The sequence below is a fragment of the Mobula hypostoma genome, chromosome 7 (assembly GCF_963921235.1).
Source record: "Mobula hypostoma chromosome 7, sMobHyp1.1, whole genome shotgun sequence".
In the NCBI taxonomy this organism is placed as follows: domain Eukaryota; kingdom Metazoa; phylum Chordata; class Chondrichthyes; order Myliobatiformes; family Myliobatidae; genus Mobula; species Mobula hypostoma.
Window position 1 is genome coordinate 137,954,106 of NC_086103.1, and position 15,562 is coordinate 137,969,667.

At 39.7% G+C, this 15,562-nt stretch overlaps 1 protein-coding gene across 5 annotated transcripts in view; it reads left to right on the forward strand.

Moving 5' to 3' along the window:
• Nucleotides 1–15,562, forward strand: part of LOC134349571 (glutamate receptor 4) — a 244,598-nt gene that overhangs the window by 204,214 nt on the left and 24,822 nt on the right. For all 5 annotated transcript variants that reach the window (XM_063054098.1, XM_063054099.1, XM_063054100.1 and 2 more), the window contains exons 10-11: nucleotides 2,390–2,596; nucleotides 9,191–9,564. In XM_063054098.1, coding sequence (XP_062910168.1) covers nucleotides 2,390–2,596; nucleotides 9,191–9,564 — 581 coding nt within the window. The remainder of the gene's footprint in view (nucleotides 1–2,389; nucleotides 2,597–9,190; nucleotides 9,565–15,562) is intronic.

Genomic DNA, 15,562 nt, shown 5'->3' on the forward strand with positions numbered 1-15,562 from the left:
TACATTCTTTGATAATAAATTTACTTTGAAATTTATTACTACTCTCAAATACCACCTGTGCAGAACCTGTATGTTCTCTCCCAAATAACTGCGTTTACTTCAGATATTTGTGTCTCACCCATCCCAAAGATTTACTGATTTATTTGGTCACTGTAAATTTTCCCTGACTGTAACACAATGGCTTAAAGAATCAAAAGGAAATTGATGACCAAATTGGTTGCAGGAAATAAAGGGAGGTTAGGGTTTAGGCTAATGGGACTAATAGGATTCCTCTGGATGAAATGGGCTGAGTGGCCACTTTCAATGCTATTCTACATAAACTGATCCTCAGGTAGCTGATCATTCAGAGCTGTGGACAGGGTTCTACACTTGGCTCAGTCAAGGAAGGAATCTAATTCCTAAGTTTTCCAACTTGACCACTGCTTCCTTGTAGGATTAATATAAGCCATACAGGGTCAAAAACATGTTTTATCTTTATTTTTGATTTGTTTAATGTAGTAATTGAACTATTGAAAAAAATCACAGAAAGAATGGAAAAGCCACAAGCACTTACAGAATTCTGTGGAAATGTTTGCTTGATTAGCTCTGTCTAGATTTCTATCTATTGTTTTTATCTCCCTTTAATAACTTGCTATGAAACTAGTTCCAGAACAAAAAAAATTGAAGAGAAATGGTGTTTTAGAAATTGCAATATTCTGTTTATCGATACTCAGTGAAATATGCCCTTAAAACATGGTCTTCAATGTTATTACAATTTCATACAGGAAGACAGTGCCTCTGTATAATTCAGATTAAATTCAAACAGTGTTATGATTTTTTTCATATCCCGATATAAGAGCAATGATAAATAGCAAAGTGTACCAAACTGCAGGGGTGGACCAGTGGAGATACGTCTCTACCAAAGGAGGTGTAAGGCACTCCTTCACTCCGCTAGCCCGCGGGTCACCTTTGGGCAAGGTGTAACACCTGCTTAGCCCTCCGATCAGGGTCACATGAGGCCAATGGGGGCAAGTAGTGGATGGTCGTATGAGCAGCTGGTGCATATCATAAGTCCTGGTTATGCGACTACTGACACCAGGCAGACAATCTCTGAAGAGTATTGATAATAGCTGGGGTCACCCGTCTTGTAAAGACACTGCCCAGAAGAAGGCAATGCCAAACTACTTCTGTAGAAAATTTTACCAAAAGCAATCATGGTCATGAAAAGACCATGATCACACTAGTCATACGACACAGCACAGAACAAAAAACCCAAGCCGCAAAGGGGAGGGTGGTTTATCCTTTTTAAAAAAAAAAGCACCTGTGAATAATCTGATATAGATATAAAATTATTACACATTTTTCACAAATTAGAAATGATGGAAAAATGTGCTTCGTATCAATAATAATTCCCAAGCAAAGACTGTTTTAGTGATGATGATGATGAAATTTGTATAAAAACAGACAGCTGATATGGGTAATGCACTGAGTTGTATAAATGCTATTCCACATTGAGCAGAGTCTGAGATATTTGTCCTTCCACACAGTAATGAGGGTTGTTTAGATTCTTTTTCAGTGTATGTACCTGCCTGTCCCTGAATGAGAATGTAAAAGGCAAATGAACAGGCTATAACCAATCTAACAATAATCAGCCTTGTTTCTTTCCCTGAAATTTAGCAGCATAACATTAACTAATAATATGTTTGGGGCCTGCTTTGATTTGAAAAGTGGAAGTCATTCTTTGTGAGTGGATTTATGCAAGTCACTGTATTGCTGGCCTAAGAAAAACGGGTAACCCCTGTGAAAAATTTGGGCCTGCTGGCACAAAGGAATCGCAACCACTTTAAAAGGTAAATGTGGACAGACCTAAGTCAATCTCCAGTCTTTGAAATGGTTAATCTTGGCAATTCGTATTAAAAACTATTTTGAATGGGATTGCAGGAAAACTTAAGTTTCTTACTGAAATAATTTGTCTAGTCACTTGTAGTTTCTACTGACAGTCCTAATTACCCATATCTTGGAATTTTATAAGTATCAAAATATCTAGAAGCAGAATATAGTTTAAATGCAAATGCAGATGGCTGATATCATTCCTTGTCAAGAAAGTAGTGACACGTCATCAATTCTGCCACAGAGGAAGTATATAGCATATTTTCAGTTTTACGCGGTGTTTCTTGATAAAGTCTGCAGAGGTAAAACTTGCCGTCACTTTAAACTGAAGAAAAACCAAGGGAAATGCAATTTGTCTTTCATTGATTGATTTTAATCTTCAACATAAGCTGTGTAAACAATGCCTGGAATAAATAGTTTTATCAGATCTTCAGCAAAACAGTGTTTTTAAACTGACTAAATGAATTTATTAAACTTTATTGTTGTGTTTCATTGACTTAGTCTGTTTGTTTGTTATTAGGAGGGTCCATATGTTATGCTGAAGAAAAACCATGACACTCTGGAAGGAAATGACAAGTATGAGGGTTACTGTGTGGATCTAGCTTCAGAAATTGCAAAACACATTGGAATAAAGTATGAGCTTAAGATCGTTCCTGATGGGAAATATGGAGCAAGGGATCCTGATACTAAAATCTGGAATGGAATGGTGGGCGAACTTGTGTATGGGGTAAGTACCTGTTATACAGTAGCTGGTTAAAGGAAGCTACCTCTAACTTTGAAGACTTCCTTTCTGTGTTAATTTTAATACATAGTCCAATGCATTTATGCCAGCTGTAAATATCCACTGTTGTAAGCATCTTTTCTTTCAAAAAGTATCTGAGGAACATGGACAATATAGTTAACGCACTGGAATTTGAGTCCTTGTGAGAGCTGTTTATACAGATTGCTTTAAAATCCAAATTAATGGGATTGTAGGTGTATGAATAGGGGTCTTCTGTGTACATAATTCAATATTAAACATGGGCTGGACCATTACCTGCACACTTGCAATTTAAATTTACTGTCTTAATTTCCAATTTCATAGGAAGATGAAAAAATCTGGAAACAAGATCAGAGTTAGGTTTCAGATACGTATTTCTGGAAGAACTGAGGCAAGTTCAATAATCCTGAGGCAACAAGAAATTCTATAGATTTCATCATGCCCCCCAAAACGATATAACCAAAGGATTCTCCTATTTCTGTGCTGTTCAGTTGGTAGCTTACGGATGGAATTAATAGTGTTGAATCAGAGATGCCTGAATAGTATTATGAAGTTTTATTGTAGAGGGCAGATTTGGAGGCAATGCAGAGTGAACTTGATTGTCCTTTTTTTAATCCACACCAGCTGTGCTCTACCAGCGAGTTTGGATATTCCTGTGCTGCGTGTGGGTTACAGGAAGCACGCCTCTTCACTGTAGCCAGAGATGCTTGATTAGTTTCATCTGAAACTTCATACCATTTCCTCACTGATCCATCTCAGTTCATCAAGGAAGAGATGCTACAGAAACACACCCCAACACTGCAGCTAGAATTGTTACCCACTTGATTTGCTGATGCCATTTTTTATTTCAATACTATTTCAAAATGTGTGTTGTATAAATCATTGGAATTATGAATAAATTGTATAAAGCACCCATTCTGAATTTAGCACCAGGCTTTCAAATTCTGATATATCAAATATAATTTTTTGTATGATAAACTTCATTAGAAACTTCATGGTGGACTGTACTACGTGAGCATACACATGGCAACTAAGGTACCGTGTGCCTGTGGGTGGTCCTTTGACTGTAGTTTTCAGTTTCAAAGGCAAGATCAGTGCACACGACTGATGTACAAAACACCCATAGTTAGTACAGGAGTAATTAGCTCACTCTGTATTATAGACAATGTGTTTCCTTTAGAAATGCATGCATGAAACACTTAACTTGCTATATTGATAAGCTCCACTCTGCAATGGAACCAGTCGTCCTGCTTTAACCTCCTAATATGCTCCTGCTGAAAGCTGTCAAGCTGCACACTATTCAAACAGGAAACATTTTCTAACACCATCAAAGCAAACAGACAGGCCTTTGTTGTTGCTGCTCAGATTTTGATGCAGAAAAGCTAGTAGTAATTTTAAAAACATAGAAACATAGAAAACCTACAGCACAATACAGGCCCTTCGGCCCACAAAGCTGTGCCGAGCATGTCCCTACCTTAGAACTACCTAGGCTTCACCCATAGCCCTCTATTCTTCTAAGCTCCATGTACCTATCCAGGAGTCTCTTAAAAGACCCTATCATTTTTGCCCCCACTACCGCCGCCGATGGCAGCCCATTCCACACACTCACCACTCTCTGCATAAAAAAACTTACCCCTGACACCTCCTCTGTACCTACTTCCAAACACCTTAAAGCTATGGTCTCTCATGCTATTCATTTCAGCCCTGGGAAAAAGCCTCTGATTATCCACATGATCAATGCCTCTCATCATCTTATACACCTCTATCAGGTCACCTCTCATCCTCCGTCGCTCCAAGGAGAAAAGGCTAATTTCACTCAACCTATTGTCATAAGGTATGCTCCCCAATCCAGGCAGCATCCTTGTAAATCTCCTCTACACCCTTTCTATAGTTTCCACGTCCTTCCTATAATGAGGCAACTAGAATTGAGTACAGTACTCCAAGTGGGGTCTGACCAGGGTCCTATATAGCTGCAACATTACCTCTCGGAGGTAATTTTGTAGAGTAATACAGCACTATAGCACAGGAACAGGTCCTTTGGCCCATCTAGTCCATGCCAAACTATTATTCTGCCTAGTACCATCAACTCGCACCTAAACAATAACATCCATACCCCACCCATCCATGTTCTTATCCAAATTTCTCTTAAAAGCTGAAATCAAACTCGTATCCAATACTTCTGCTGGCAGCTTGTTCCACATTCTCACCACCCTCGAAGTGAAGATGTTCCACCTCATGTTCCCCTTGCATATTTCGTCTTTCACCCTTTACCTATGACCTCTAGTTATAATCTCATCAAACCTTAGTTGAAAAGGCCTCCTTGCTTTTACCCTATCGATGCCATCATATTTTTGCATACCCCTATCAAATCTCACTCCCCACCCCCACCATTCTATGCTCTGTAGGAATAAAGTCTTAAACTATTCACTCTTTCCCTATAAGTCAGGTCTTCAAGTCCTGGCAACATCCTTGTAAGCTTTCCCTGCACTCTTTCAATCTTATTGACATCTTTCCCCTGTAGGTAGGTGACAAAAGCTGCACACATTACTCCAAATTTGGCCTCACCAGCATCAAATATACAACTTCAGCATAACATCCCAACTCCTGTACTTAGTACCTTGATTTATGAAGGGCAATGTGCCAGAAGCTCTGTTTGTGACCCCATTGAGTCTCTGGTGCCAGCACTTAAGCTAACTGTCTTGTAACCACCCACCTCCCACTTGTCTTTGTTTATACTGTCTGACTTTCCTTCAGACATTAATCAATTCACTTTTAAATTATATCAAAGTTTCTACCTCATTACCAAATCTCAGTAAACTCTCCCATGGTGTAATAGCCCTCAGTTCTTTGCTTAACAGTTACAACAATCTGTGTAAGATTACCTAGCTTTCACTTCCCCACCTACCTCCCCCCACCCTGCCCCACCCCCACCCCCGGCCGTTCCTGTTTAACACTGCCCTCTCCTATGCTGGTAGCTAAAATGAATTTTGCTCCCCATAGACTCCCCTGCATCCCCACTCTTCAATCCTCAACTTGATTTTTCCAATCCCAGGACTACCTCACGTTATTGATCACTTCATTTTCATTCCTCTCCCCAAATTTCCATTCACTCTTTCATCATTATCTTCCCAGCCTCCCCATTTCCATTCCTCTTCACCTGAAAAATCCACACCCACCCTAGGAGACTCATGTGGATCTAGTGGCAGGCAACCTTGAATCAAGCACAGATCAGGAATCAGCCTAAGACTTTTAAGTTCAAAGTACATTTATTATCATGGTATGTATGCGTTATACAGCCTTGAGATTTGTCTCCTTACAGACAGCTGCCAAAGAAAGAAACCCGATAGAACCCATTAAAGCCAATGAAGACCATCAAACACCCAATGTGCAGAGAAAAAAAACAAAGCGTGCAAATAATAAAAGGAAGCAAATAGCATTCAGAACTGAAGTTCACTAAAGTGAGTCACAGATACAAAACCAGTCATCACTGCAGCCAATTCAGGAGCCCGCTAGTTGTAGGCCACAGCCTCAGTTCAGCACAAAGCGCCCATACTAAGTGGCACTAAGGCAATGGTGAGATGCTTTGCCCTTTGCCTAAGTCATCCCAATACCATGCATGATTTATCAGCTGAGAGGATTTCAAACCTCTCTATCAACTCACATCAATTCAACCCTGAGGAGATATAGCAGAGTGCCATCTGACCCCAATTTGTTTCACTAAACAAATTGACAGCCTCTTCTCTTGAAACTAGGCTGGCTTAGCAGAAATTATCAATAATGCTGTACATCGTTATGCTTGCTACAAATGCAAATACAAAACTGCAAATACAGAACAAGAAAAAAATCAAACAAAATAATAATTATAAATAGATAAGCAGTTAATATCAAGAACATGAAATACATTGGTGGCACTGCAGTGGAAACTGCAAGCAGTTTCAAACTCCTGGGACTGCACATCACACACAACTTCTCATTGTCCCAGAACTTACCCTACACAATCAGAAAAGTTCATCAACCCCTCGACTTTCTGAGCAGGCTGAAGAGAGCTGGACTTTGTACATCTATACTCGCATCATTCTACAGATGTACAGTAGAGAGCATCCTAAAATGCTACATCAATGCTTGGTACAGAAACCACACTATACCTGACAGGAAGGCTCTACAACAGCTAGTCAAAATTACCCAATGCATCACTGGCACCAGCTGATCCACCATCAATGACATATATGCAGAAAGGTGCCGGAAAAGAGCTAGTAACATCATGAAGGATCCCACCCACCCTGCCCATAGTCTGTTTGTCCCTCTGCCATCAGGGAGGAGGCTTCATAGCATCCAAGCCAGGACCACCAGACTCAAAAACAGTTCTTTTCCCCAAATAGTAAGACCGATCACTAACTCTACCACTACTTTATTATTTTCCATCAGTCACCTCATGTGCAGCCTTGCGTCATTTTATGGACATACAATCAATGTTTATAAGCTATCTTATGTATTTATGTTTACTTTGTTTATTATTATTATGTTCTTAATTTTTTGTTTTTTTGTGCCTCATCAAATCTGGAGTAGCAATGATTTTGTCCTCCTTTACACTTGTGTGCAGGATATAACATTAAACAATCTTGAATCTTAAGAGAGTCCTTGAGTGTGAGTCCATCGGCTGTGGGAATAGTTCAGTGCTAGGATGAGTGAAGTTAAATGAGGTTATCCCTTCTCGTTCAAGAGCCTGATGGTTGAGGGTTAATAGTTGTTCCTGAACCTGGTGGTGTGGATCCTTGGACTCTTGCAGCTTCTTCTTGATGGGAGCAGTGGGAAGAGAGCCTGGCCTGGATGGTGGGAATCCTCGGCAATGGACAGTGCTTTCCTGCAACAGCACTCCTTGTAGATGTGCTCAATAGTATAGCGGACTTTACCCGTGATTGACTGGGCTGTAACCACTAATTTGTGTGGGCTTTTCCTTTCAAGGACATTGGTGTTTCTACACCAGGCCATGATGCAACCAGTCAATATACTCCCCACCACACATCTGTAGAAACTTGTTAAAGTTTTAGATGACTTGTCAAATTTTCCCAATCTTCTAACAAAGTACAGCTGCTGCAGAATGGTACTTACATAATGGACCCAGCACAAACCCTCTGAAATGATAAGGCCAAGAAATTTAAAGTTGCTGACTCTCTCCACCTCTGACTCCCCGATGAGCACTGTCTCATGGACCTCTGGTTTCCTCCTGCAGTCAATAATCAGTTCATTGGTTTTGTTGACATTGAGTGAGAGGTTATTGTTGTGGCTCCATTGAGCCAAGTTTTCAAACTCCCCACTTTATGCTGACTCGTCACCACCTTTGATTTAGCCAACAAGAGTGGTGTCATCGGCAAACTTAGATATGTCATTGGAGCTGTGCTTAGCCTCATAGTTATAAGTATAAAGCGAGTAGAGTGGAAGGCTAAGCCCACAGCTTTGTGGTGCACTTGTGCTAATGGTGATTGGGGAGTAGATGTTGTTGCCAATCCGAACTGACTGGAGTAAGTGAGGGAATCAAGGATCCAGTTGCACAAGAAGGTATTGAGACCTAAGTCTTGGAGCTTTTGATTAGTTTTGAGAGAATGATAGTATTGAATGAAAATGTTACAGGGTTGGGTGAAGAGCCAATGAGATGGCATCTGCTGTATTGACCTGTTTTAACAGTAAGCCAATTGAAGTGGATCCAAGTCACTCCTCAGGCAGGAGTTGATATGTTTCATCACCAACCTCTCAAAGCACTTCATCACAGTGGGCATAAGTGCTACTAGACAATAGACATTGAGGTAGGTTACCATGTTCTTCTTGGTTACTGGTATAATTGAAGCCTGCTTGAAGCAAGTTGGTACCTCAGAAGCCCACCATTCTACCAGCTCACTAGTGTAGTTTTCAGTATGCTGCCCAAGTTCTTTCTGGTCTACCAATAGGTCCCAGTCAGCTTAATAGATAAACACAAGATATACAGAAGTCCAGAGCAACACACCCAAAATATTTGAGAAACTCAGCAGGTCAGGGAGCATCTATGAAAATGAATAAACAGGTGATGTTTCAAGCAAAGGCTCTTCGTTGACTGTTATTCATCTGCATAGCCCTGGCTGAAGACCTGCTGCGTTCCTGCCACATTTTCTGTGAGCTTAATAGAGCATATAAAATGATACTCATGCATTATCAACCAGAGGCATTTCCTGTCTTCCTTTCTGGGCTTTTAAACTGTGCTTACAAATATGAATTCACTTGAGTCCCTTCAGATGCATTTGATAAAATGACTTCCTGAGTAAACACAGGTGTAATGACTTTTTGAATTTACTTAAATTTAGCAATATTTAGTGATTATGATGTGTGAGAATGATCATAGTAAGAGTCTGTTATATGATATACTTGATTTGGATTTAAATACTTACTGTTATTATTTTTAAGAAAGCAGGATAAAGTAACTACATCATTGGATGTTGGAGATAGTCTTTTCAGGTTGACTTCAATTGTATCATCTACAACTTGTGTACTTCAACCTATGTGTTTAAAAAAGGATTTTGCCCTATTCCACAGAGAGCTCAGATTGGTGTGGCACCACTGACCATTACTTTAGTACGAGAGGAGGTCATTGACTTTTCCAAGCCCTTTATGAGCCTGGGCATTTCCATCATGATCAAGAAGCCCCAGAAGTCCAAGCCGGGTGTCTTCTCCTTTCTCGATCCACTGGCATACGAAATATGGATGTGCATCGTCTTTGCCTACATTGGAGTCAGCGTGGTACTATTCTTGGTCAGCCGGTTCAGCCCATACGAGTGGCACACGGAAGAACCCGAAGATGGACAAGATGAAGCGTCGACTGATCAACCACCCAATGAGTTTGGCATTTTTAACAGTCTTTGGTTTTCTCTGGGTGCCTTTATGCAGCAAGGATGCGATATTTCGCCAAGGTTGGTCATTTATCTATTAACTCTGTGCATTTTATGGTCAAGCCTGATGCCATGGTGCATATACATTACCTTTTTTACCCTCAATATAAGTATACCATTCCTCAAATTTATTTGAATGCTTCCACAAACGGTAAGATTCCAAGGAAAATTGCTGCATTTTTATAGATAAGTGAAGTGTGTGAATGACCTCGAAATTATCATTTACACATTTCTGTACGTAACTTATATACACCATGCGTAGACCGTAAAATGCATAAAGTTATGCTGATTTTGTCCCCTTGGAGGACTACCGTGTATTTGCTGCATACCTTATTTTACGGTCAATCGTCCAGGTGTATATAAAATTCCATTGTTTTTTTGATCTGCACCCATTTCTGAAATGGAAAAATTTGAACCCTAATGACTAAAGTATTGTGTTGAGTAACTTATCACTTCTCAGACAAAAATGCTCACTTTGGACTAAATGTAAACATAGATCTCTAATATATGAAAAATTTTACATCTGCATAGACTTTCTGTCAGCTTTTTCCATTATGATTTTCTGTAGTGACATTTATAATGGATAATGCCAATGTAAGCTTATCTCATTGTAAGTACACATTTCTATTAATTGAGGCAGGAACTCAGTATAACTTCCGGGGAGACCTGCTAAATGTATTAATATATTTTTATAAAGAAAATTTACCCTCATCATTGTTATAAAATAATTTGGAACTTTAAACTGACTAACACATTATATCCTAGTAAAAAATGTACTGTCCCTTTATGTATAAAGAGCACCCAAAATGTAGATGTCTGAAGCTCTAAATTTAATATAGATATAGATTATGGCCCAATTGTAAGTGGGTGTTCCAAAACTACTGGCAAGAGCCACAGAGTAATTATTTAGGAGAAATCTCAAACTTGGAGGTCTGATCAGTCAAAAAGGTTTCCATTTCTATGACAGCATTCTGTTCTAAGTAACAAGCTTTGGTTTCCTTCAGCTTAACTGGCAGGACTCTAATCAACAATGGGAATTAATGTTTTATTGATGCTGCTTTGACCAAGGGTAGATGACATAAGATGTGTAAGTTGATTAGAATAAAATGAAAATATTGCATATGCTGGAACTGTACAATAAAAGTTGAGGCACAAGAGACTCCAGCTGCTTGAAGCCGGAGCAAAAAGTAAGCTGCTGGGAGTGCTCAAGACCTATCAAAAGATGTTGCTTGACCCAGTGAGTTCCTCCGCCAGTTTGTTTTTTTGGGGCAGAATACAAATAAATAATACAGTCCTCCCTAGTTTATAGCAGGATTGCATTGTATAACCGCTTGTATCTCAGATGGTTCACAAGTCAGACAAACAATAGAACGCCCCTCAAATCCTCTTGCTATGAAGTCCATTTCCTGCACTTGCCTGCTTACTCTGTATCTCCCCCTTTCCTAATTCACTGCCTTTCAAATAGTAACTGCCTCCCTATTATCTGAAGTGGACATTTATCTACTTTATAATCTTTCATCAGAACTGATTAGGAATGGGCTGTGGACCAAATTTCAAAGCAGCAGAAGATGCCTGCAGCCCTGCAGCATCTGGTAAACTCAGCCCCCTGGTCTACGAGAGGCTCCTTCATATATATGGGCTCTACATAAATTGGCATTTGTGCTTTGGAGGTACCCGTACTGGGAAAAATTACTTAACAGGTCGGGTGGCATCTCTAAGGATAAAAACGAAATTCACATTTCAACTCAATAAAATGGAGTAGGAACAAGCCGTCTGGCCTTTGAGCCTCTTCATCATTCAATATGCATGAGCTGATCATCCACATTCAGTATCCTGCTCCTGCTTTCTCCCCATATCCCTTGTTCTCTTTAACCACAAGAACTGGATCAAACTGCTTCCTGTATATGTTTAATAATTTGTTCTCAAACTCTTTTCTGTGGTAAAGAATTCCAGAGGAGTGAAGAAATTTCTCATCTTGGTGCTAATATACTCTGGTTCTAGAACATCCTTCCTGTAGGCAGTCTGTCCTGTCCCATCAGGACTTTTACGACTTCCAATGAGTTGCTTTGCAATCGTCTAAATTCCAGTGAAGATAACCTTAAGGTGTCTTCATACATCGGTCCTGCCATCCCAGGAATCAGTCTAGTGACCCATTCATAGTAAGAATGTCTTTCCTCAGATAGGTAGACCAAAATGCATGCAATTTTCAGTGTGATCTTACCAAGACCGCCACACCCCTCAAATCCTCTTGCAATGAAGTCTACTTGCTGTACTTGCATGCTTACTTTGTACCTCCCCTTTCCGAATTCACTGCCTTTCAGATAGTAATCTGCCTCCCTGTTTTTGTATCCAAAATGGAAAATCTTACATTTGTCTGCATTACACTGTATGACGTTTCATCAGAACTCAGTAGGAATGGGCTACAGGGGAAATGGGACCAGTTAATTCTAGGAAGGTTGTTAGGTTTGTAAAAATACACAAGATAAAATATGTAGAGATCTGTGTGGAGCTTCATTGCTTCCCATCTACGTAAATGTCCTAGATTCAAGAAAGCACATTTGTAGCTGTACCAAGCCAGCAAAGGCAGCAGAGATAATCAAGCAATTACAATTACACACAGGTAATTTTCACAACTGGGCAGCTTAGAATAAATGATAGTAGAAATTAAGAGGATCTTCCGCATTAAAAGGAAATGTATAAAAGGCAGCACAGGACACAGCTATTAGACTTGATGCCTCATAGCTCCATCAACTCAGGGTCACCCCCGGAGTTTGCGTGTTCTCCCTGTGTCTGCATAGGCATCCGCTAGGTGCTCTAATCTTCTCTCACATTTCACAATAAGTGGTTTGGTACATTAATTGCTCCAAGTGTTTAGATGAGTGGTGGAAACTGCAGAGGAGAATGTGGGATAATAAAATGGATTAGATAAAATGAGTGTAAATGATGCTTGATTGTCAGCATGGGCCCATTTTAGTATTGTATCCCACTATAACTCTGAGTATTGTGTAAATAACTAGACCACGTTTGAAAGAGATCTTGCAGGATAATAGAATCAATTCTGCTAATGCCTAAATCTTGCAGGGCAGGAATCAATAAAAACTAACAGCATACAGAATATTACATACGCCAGAGCTGATCCCTGCTTGGATTAGGCCTCATCTTGAAGACTGCATTCATATGTGATTACTAAATCCATTCCCCAGGAGCAGTCCAGCAGTGGGCTGCTAGGCAGATGTCCAGCATTAGAGAACTTGCAAATAATAAAAAAGAAAGGGAAAGTGATGAGTGGAATGAGAAAGATTAATCACAAGTTCTGACTTCATGTTAAATAGTAGCTGCGTGTACAGAAAGACAGAAGGCAAAGAGTGATTAATACCTGGAACAGTTCTGCCCTTCCTGCTATGGTGGCAAAATCCCTGGGTTATCACAATGAAATGGCATGCTGCAGTAGTGACTCATCATTCTCAGGGGAAGGATAAGCTAAATCACCTCTTATATCATTTTACTTTGGTGATGCATCAGTGCCATCATTTAGAAAAAGATAAAATAAATTCATTTGTTTAAACTGCAGGTGCCTTTTGGTAATTTAGGATTGTATATGTTTTTAATGAAAAGCAATGATGCAGCATTTTGCACTGTTTTAAACGGAGGCAAGCCTGGACAGATAATTGCTGGGAAGTAAATGCTACACATTGCAACACTGCCTCATCATAATGCCGCACCCCATGCATCAATCAGGGTTGGGGTGCATTTAATTCATGCACAAGCTGGACTGATGACCGATCAATCCTTTGATGTGTTCAAACAGCTGTTCAGTTATTGTTGCATTTGGCTGACTCCATCAGGAAAGACCCATGAAGTGACTGCCAAAATCTTTGCTGCACAATGTACAAGCATGCTATTAACACTTCTGTTAACATGCACATCACTGGTGATCGGAAAGTGTAAGGGTATGTTCATGGCTTCAAGAGAGTGTTGACACATTTTGATTAACCATTTTTTATTAGGCTATTGAAGAGGACCTTTTGTAACATAAATCCCATCTGTCTGTTATTTTCCTGCTCCTCACCAGTGAGGCATTGTAGCTTATGTGGTTGACAATGATATGTCAAACTCTGACTAGTGCTGTACAGATTTAGTTGGTGATGCAGTAATATGAATGAGATGAAATTAATTTACTGCATTTGTGAGCCTTGTGAATCTCCTAATGACAGATCAGCAATGGCTTCTGCATGAGATATGTTACCTCATTTCTATGAAAGCACCTCACCTTCGAGACGGTAGATCACAGCCTTTCTCACCAGAATTTTAACTCGTATGCAAGGCTGACACCCAATCCAACATTATCCTGTGAGAGGATGATACCTTAACAGGAGTGCTGTCTTACAGATAACATGTCAAACTGGGTTCTGTCATCCCTCCCAGTGGGCTGAAAACTCTCATCACACCTCTCAAGGAAGACCAGGAAAGATTTCCCAAGTTTGCTGGCCAACCTTTGTGTCTTAGTGATCTTTTGTAGAAACTTGACAAGTGCAGATTGATTTATGCATCACCAGTTTACTTCAGAAGAAACTCAGAAATGAAGGGGCTATATGAATAAGCAAGTTCTTATGCCCTCTACCTTTTTTTGTATTCTTATGAAAAGTAACTGTAAATTTGAAATGCAGCACTAGAAGCACAAGTAAAGTTCTCAGAGCAAGACTGCTAATAAATAGGAATGAAGACAAGAACTATGAAAATCCTTTAATGGGTCAACCAGCACCTGTAGTAAGAGAAAATCTGTTAATGCTTCAACTCAGTGAGCATTTATTCTAAGTGGAATAAGTTAGTTATAAATTTGCTTTAAGATGCAAAGAAACAATATGAAGGAACGTTGGTGATTGATGGAGAAAACTAAAATCAACAGAGGGACTATATGACTTAACAGTAACATTGCAAGGTGAAAGAGGGCTATTAGTGGAAAACTAAGCAAACAAAAAAACACAGGAGGAGGTGTAAGTGGACCAATAATTATCTATAAATATCTGGAAGTAAAAACTATTATTCTGGAAATCTGTAATTGAAATGTGACCTTACAGGTCAAATCTCAGGATTACTCCCTGAGATACATGCTTGTGAGGGTAGGAGGATAGGATAAGTGCACCTGTGGGTAACGAGGATGATCTGAGGAATGAAAGGATTAACATATGAGGAGTGTTTGATGGCTTTTCTTTGAAAATTGCAACAGTTTAGAAGGTTGGTGGGGGGGGGTGAGGAATCTCAACAAAACCAACTGAATATCGAAAGGTCTAGAGTAGATAAGGAAAGAATGCTTCCAATAGTAGGACAGTCCCAGACAAGAGGGTACAGCCTCAGAATAGAACATCCCTTTAGAACAGTGATGAGGAGTGATTTAGATAGATACTTAAGTCTGCAAGCAATAAAAGGATACAGACCTAGTGCAGGCAAATGAGATTAGTGTAGATAAGCAAACAAGGTTGGCCAGGTTGTGATGGATCAAGGAGCCTCTTTCTGTGCTGTACAATAAGTTTATTTGGAATTGCTGTGATCAATGTTGAGTCTGGAAGGCTGTGATTGCCTTGTCAGAAGATGAGGTGTTGTTCTTGGAGCTGTATGTATAAGACAGCAGGAGTACTGTGTGCAGTTCTATTCATCACGGTATACAAAGCCTGTGATTGCACTGGAGACATTGCAAGGAAAACTTGTGGGGCTATAGCCAGGATACAGAAATATCATTGCAAGGGGAGACCAGCAAGGCTGGAGATGTTTTCTTTGGAACAAAAGAAATGCTAGAAAGATTTAATCAAGATTTATAGAATTATGAGGTCTTAATGGAAAGTTAACTGAAAGGATTAATTTTCTTTTGCAGAAAGACTAATAGCTAGAAGGTGTTGACTTAATTTGTAGAAGGATTAGAGCAGAACTAAAGAAAAAGTAGTTTCATTTAACTCGCAGTCCTGGTAAGGAGATGTTAGAGGTAGAAACCCTCACCCTATTTAAAAAGTACCTGGTGGAACAT